This window comes from Priapulus caudatus, unplaced genomic scaffold (assembly GCF_000485595.1).
Source record: "Priapulus caudatus unplaced genomic scaffold, Priapulus_caudatus-5.0.1 Scaffold255, whole genome shotgun sequence".
NCBI classification, from domain to species: domain Eukaryota; kingdom Metazoa; phylum Priapulida; class Priapulimorpha; order Priapulimorphida; family Priapulidae; genus Priapulus; species Priapulus caudatus.
The window spans coordinates 25426-32201 of record NW_014577316.1 but is presented as its reverse complement, the minus strand read 5'-3'; the positions used below and the strand labels follow the sequence as shown (position 1 = coordinate 32201).

The window sequence follows — 6776 nt, the reverse complement described above, 5'->3', positions numbered from 1 at the left end:
ATCGAACGGTTTTACTTATTGCTGATAGGATCTATGTCTCCCTGGGTGACGTGCGAATCGTACTCTGGGACGTCGGGATATACCGGAACGTACCCTTGGTATATACTATCTATATGGGTTAGGGTTAGGAGTAGGAGTAGGCGACTCCCTGTTTACGTGGAGTAGGGAAGGTACGGTGCGGCATATTACGATAGTACCAGGGTACGTTCCGGCAGTACCCAGGGAGACATAGACCCTGGCAGCGTTACTATTACTAGCGTAAATCTGTTACATGCTGTCAGGTTATAAAGATGTGCAATGGCTTATGTGTGCTATAAGTTTACACCATACTCGTCAAGCCGGGCGCCTTCCATCAGGTAGCGCGGTTTAGCAATTGGCTTCCAAGTCGTAATATGCCACTGTAGGCAGCAAGGCACCTACGGCAATGTTTTAGATTAGCAAGAGACGACTGTGTAATGATAGATGAGCATAGTATATATTCAGGAAGTAGATATAGGAGCGAGACCTGTGACATCAATTAACCAGGGAATTCGTCCTATTTACTTAGCCTTATATTATACTACGATATTACTACGCGTAACTCATCACTTGAGCTCAATCGGACACAGTACTTCTACCCATCTTCGGTGACGAATCGTTTCTCGTAGACACCCGCAATCCGTAGTATACGCCTAAAAAGTCGACCAATTCTCCATTTCTCTGGCCATCAACTCAACCGTCATTGCGCGCCTATAATTCAGACAAAACGGGCAGCAACTGGCTGTGCTTTGCCTCTCTCGGATAGGCTGAAGTGTCGGCGTTTTGTGGCTCGCAGGGAGATTGTGAGATCGGACGCAACAATCGACGCAGCTAATCATTTGGTTGGCGTGGTGACGTGAAGGCATGCCAGGCTAGCTACAAAAGGATGGCCGGTATCTGGTGTACGGCGTATCAAGGAGTTATCTCGCCAAGTGTTTGCATGCTAATCTCCCAGGAGCCACATGCCTCGCTCAGTTAGCAATTAGCGCGTTAGGTAGAATCGCAACTCGTTTGTTTGACATTTATAGCGCGCGCAAGGGTTTGATTGTATGGCCAGAGAATGACGAGAGTCGTGTCGTACGTTTATAGGCGGCTATCTTACGGATTGCGGCAGGGTCTACGACGGCGAAACGATTTCGTTACGATGATGGGCGAAATGTACTGTTGCTCCGAGTTTTGAGCTCGAAGTTGGAATGAGTTACGTCTGTAAGTAAATCGTAGGGATATTATTAAGGCTACGTAAATGGACGAATTTCCCATTGTTTATTGCATGTCACACTCCCCTATTATCTACTCCTGATATATATATATCGATATATATGCTTATTACATTATATATAATATATATTTTACATTATTACATACATACATATATATATATATATAATAATTGCTTAAAAAATTGCTTAAAAGTCCTACAGCCAGAGAGAGTATCACTGAAGATTTCAGTAACGCGGGCAAGCAAGAACACTCATCCTGACATCACGTAAACTCACTGTAGCGATCACAGCAATGCCCAACATCACTCGACGGTCCCAAGCAAATAATAATAACAGATCATTCGATCACTCTGGCGAGCACACCAATGCTTAACATTCTCAGGGTAGTTGAGTGACAACCCTACACAATTCTGTACCCCTGGATTATGACACGAGTAACTGTTTGCACCCAACTGCCAACTACATTAAGGATATAAATGTCACCTTGATCAGTGTGCCGGTTTCATGAATTCCGCCCGACCAATCTGTCCTCATCGTCATGGCGATGAATGATGGAGGCTCCAAGCAGACACAGGCACGGGGGTGTCAGAGATAAATAAATGCCCCTATATTGACCAACAACGGAAATGTAAGTGTTCAATACAACATCACATAGCACAGGTTAGGTTTATGAAATAGCATGACGAGTTTCTTATGTAATCTAAAGAAAAAATTTTGATGAAGGATTTAGTCTAAATAGTATATCTATATTTCTAGCATCGCATCACAAAGAACACATGAGCATACTGGAACCAGTCTTATCAGCCATGTGAAGGATGTAGCGCACTGCCTTTTTTATCATACTGCAAATCTCGGCCACGGTAACTGAAATATAACAACATTTACGCAATCATAATTTAGCTCATTATCAACAATCACAATCTTTATGATCATGTATATATTTTTGGGCAAACAACGCTCCTTACACTAAATAATTCACGTTACAAATTATTCGTCCACTCTACCCATCCTTACGTGTATCACGAGATATCCGCAAAAGGTTTATAGGCCTTAGAATTGTCACACTCAGTTACCACATGGCCGTAAGAATGGATTAATCTTTACTTTACTTACTATATTTAATTAAAAGGTCATTATCACGTTTTAAAACCTTCATATAATATACATTCCGCAAGCTCAAGAATACTGTTTCTATGTAATCTCACCAATAATGTTATAGTGTGACGCTGTGCGTGTTACTAACCACGGATTATTACAAATAATTAGGCTGTTTACCACGAAGGTCATTCCATACCTGCAGGACATATATCATATCCAACCATAGCAACAACAGCTCCAGCCTCTACAAATGCAGTTCCAATGACATTGTAGATGTCAGGTCTGAGGGCATTTACGTAAACAACAGATATCATTAATTTAAAACATTCAAAAGCACTGCATGCATGCACACTCTATCAAGAATACAATTTTGATTAAAAGATCTCTTTCATTTTAATATCCTAGGAATAATAAATTAGAGCATACGGTATCATTATACTCACGTTCCATGACTCCAGTAACCTCCATGGACAAATATCAAAATAGGCGCATCTGTAAAAGATATTCAGTATTAATAAACTAGTATATAATATGTCATAACACTAAAAATAGTAATAATAGTAGTGATATATATAAATGTAGAAATTTCACTGGTGACATGGATACCAGCGTTCCGTTCAGTTTCGATGCATACTGATTGTCAGACCACACCTGATCGACATCATTATCAGTATAATTAGTTATATATGTATGACGCTTGTAAGCTATATATAGTCAAGCATACTGGTGAACAAATTAATTGTACTTACCAGCACTGACACCTTCTGCAGAATACATGTCAATCTTTTGTGCTGGTGATGTTCCATAGACAAAACTCCGCACATTATATTTTTTTCTCATCGCGTCAGAACCTACGAAAATTCAATTTAAAATAAACACTCGCTGTCCTAAGCTAAAAACAGGAATAGCAAATAGTATTATATAGGGTATTGACTACAACTTCAGAACCCATGGTAAGATTTCTTGTGCACTTCTCATTTAACAATATTACTGTCAACTTGTCTCTATTTACTTGCCTTTTTGGAGAGTCGTTAGTGCCAACTCAAGGTTGTCATCACTGGACAGGGGCGTGCCATTTGGCCCCCTTTTATTCCACATTGAGTTAGTATACTGTTGCTGCAGCTGAAATCAGTACAATATACACAGGATGATTTACATGTAAACCAGTGGAAGTAAAACCGATATGTTCACTAATGACGAATGCTGTAACCTGCACAGCAAAGGCAGAGAAGCAGAAATCTGACATGAATTCCTGTATAAATATATTCATCTTCAGAAATGTACAAGTTCAGACTTTCTTATCTATTGTTTGGTATTAGATGTTTATTGTTATTTCATAATAAAGTATTATATTATTTCTTAATCTAAAGGTTAAGGATCATCAGTGTTTGCTAGCTATCTTACTCTTTTATAATGTGTTTGTATTGGCGCTTCAACTGGGTGTGTTTTTGGCAGTGAGAATTCACCAGCACAGCTGCCGGCATCCAACTTTGTTGAGCCAAAGAGGCTCGAGTTTAACCTTGACGCTGATGCCAAGGACGCCATTGAGGCTGCAAAATCCCACATAGATGTGTGCGTTTACTGTCCAATATATAGTCATAGTTATACAGAATAATTGGTACGAATACACTTTTTCTAAAGACAGCAACATCCACTAATAATATTAAACATGTGTCAATAGTAATGATATATTACCTTATAATTATTTTCCCAAAATAATACAATATATATTGCTTTCAGCTAGAATATTCAAGCATGTAGTTTCACAAGTGTGTTTGTGTGTTTGTAGAATGGCAAGCGATCTTGACATGGCGATATTCACATTTGACGAATTCGGTAAAGATGTGCCAAAATCACACAAAATCAGTCCAGATGCCTTCATACAGATGGCTCTACAGTTGGCATTCTACAAGTAAGTTAATATAACGAGTATATGGGGAAATATTATAATTGGCCAAAGATTTTTTGTCACATTTGAGATAGTAAATAAACACGAAATTATCATGATAGTGCATTCCTCATAGCCGTTAATAATTCTACACCATAGCACACCTGTAAAGGTTTGAACGTTTTACACAAGTTGAAATCATGCTCATTGGGAAAGTCGCTAAATTCTGGTTGGTTACGGTTGCAAGGCTGTTTATATTTGGACATGTTTAAAGTGTGTTATTGTGTTACATCACCACATGTACGTTTTTTTTGTCATGTTTTCAGGTTGCATGGCGAGACAACAGCAACATACGAAAGCTCATCACTGCGTCTGTTCAAGGGTGGACGCACGGAAACTATTCGGTCTGCCTCGGTGGCTAGCAAAGATTTCGCGGTGGCCATGGAAGACCAAGGCGTCTCTGTCCAAGACAAGGCAGAGAAATTAAAGAAGGCTTGCGACTGGCATAAAGCCTACACTGTTCAGGTTTGAATTATCGTCATTTCATCTGTTAATCTGATTATCATTGGACGATTGCTATGTAAATGGAGGGCAATAATTGTAGGTAGATTTACTAGGAGGAATTCAAAAAGCTAGGGCCGTGCGATTCCTGCTGAGCAACGTTGTTGCTTTTTTCTAGGCGATGTCAGGGCAGGCTGTTGACAGACACATGCTAGGTCTCAAACTGCTCGCTATAGAGAATGGCATGAACGTACCAGATATATTCATGGACACTGGATACTCACTGGGTAACCACTGGCGGTTATCCACTAGCCAGGTAAATATGAAGATTGCATCCACGTTTGCTAAAAGCATTCTGATATAGGTGTATGCATAGATATGTTCACGTTAACATCATGGGCATACGTACCAAAATGTAAAAATTCCATATCCATTTTCCATTTCATATTTCCATATCTGCTCCTTCTATCTAGTACTTTTATTCTAAGTTCTCCTTGTTTCTAAGTATAAATATTTCTTAATTCGGTGCTATGAAATAAGCAGTTGATACCACTACTTTTGACAAGGTTACAAAAACTGGAAACCTTTTTACTAGGTCCCATCGAAAGCCAACAGCATAATGTCATTTGGTCCGGTTGTGCCTGATGGCTATGGTTTCTGTTACAACCCACGGCCAGAATCTGTGAGTATATAACCAGTGTGCAATTACGGAGGATACACAAGGCTAAGAATGAGACCAATGTTATGCTAGTATATGCAAAAGAGGTTCAACCTTGCTTGAAGATCTGAATATATGCATCTGTATATGAAATATGAATGCAAGTGGTTATATGCATGCAAGTGTGTGAGCATGAAAGTAATTTTAGTTAATATGTGATATCTCACTTGATAGATAGATTTATAATTGTATATTTCATAAATAGATTTATTAGTTATATGCTAAACCAAATGTGGATATGTCCTCCTTGATTCGACACTTGCAATATTGAATAGGGGTGAGCCATGACACTGTAAAACTAGTTGGATAGAATGCATAATCTTGGTGTAAGTGTAGTTACTCTCTGGCCCATTGCATCTTTTTATGGGAGATAGCCATTTTTGACAAGGCTTGCTCTTGACTTACAGATCAACATATGTATAACTGCAAACAACAGCAATCCAAAAACCAGCTCGAGGAAACTAAAGGAAGCCATCAAGCAAAGCCTGCGGGACATGCGAGACACAATGCAGTCAGGAAAGAAACACGACTCAAAACTATAGCATGTGCAATGCAAGTGCAAAAGAAATTGTATATTAATAACTCAAACGATACCCTTAACTTAAGTTTAATATGTTAAACTCACTTAATTAATTAAACTCCTTTACTAAAGAGGTCACATAATTCTTAGTAAGGGAATTTAAAAAATGCCACTTCGTAAGTCTTCTTTGATGTTAAGCATAGTACTGAAATCAGGTGACGCAACAGTTGCAGTGTTCTTACTAACATAATGCTAAGCTATGTAAAAGCTCTGTTCTGACTGGTGACACACATATACTACAGGGTAAAAAATACACGGGAGCGATGAGCGATTCGCTCTTCAAACCTCCGAAATCGCTTCCGTGAGGCTCAAAATAGCTCCCATAAAATTTTTGACGAGAGCTATTTTTCCCACAGACTTGAAAAAGAGCTCCCGTGAAAAAAAAGGAATTTTTCCCCTGCTATACTGTAAATGTTTTCATGTTGGCAATTAGAGAATTATGGCAAGAAATTGAAGTCTGTTCATTAGAGAGTATTTATCGCATAGACAATACCCACAGTACAATTTCAAATCGGAAAGTTGAATTGAAAAAGATCATTAAATGAAATGCACACATGAAATGGCCTTTCTGGTAGTTCATACACTTCTGTCATCTGGGTCACAGAGCAATTAATCACTGTATATATGTAAATTGAAATCAAATCAGTTGTGAAATCCGCACACTGGACAGGGGCGTGACCATTTGGCCCCCCTTTTAATTCCAGCAATTGAGTTAGTATTAACTGTCGCTGCAGCTGAAAATCAGTACAAGAT

General features: G+C 38.9%; 1 protein-coding gene across 1 annotated transcript in view; it reads left to right on the top strand.

The window, feature by feature from the left end:
- Positions 1–6338, top strand: part of LOC106808128 (carnitine O-acetyltransferase-like) — a gene marked incomplete in the record, with an annotated part of 20816 nt that extends 14478 nt beyond the window's left edge. The window contains 6 exon segments of the mRNA XM_014810708.1: positions 3792–3902; positions 4077–4248; positions 4551–4749; positions 4904–5041; positions 5321–5407; positions 5851–6338. Of these exon segments, the coding sequence (XP_014666194.1) occupies positions 3792–3902; positions 4077–4248; positions 4551–4749; positions 4904–5041; positions 5321–5407; positions 5851–5985 (842 nt within the window).
- Between the last annotated feature and the right edge of the window lie 438 nt (positions 6339–6776).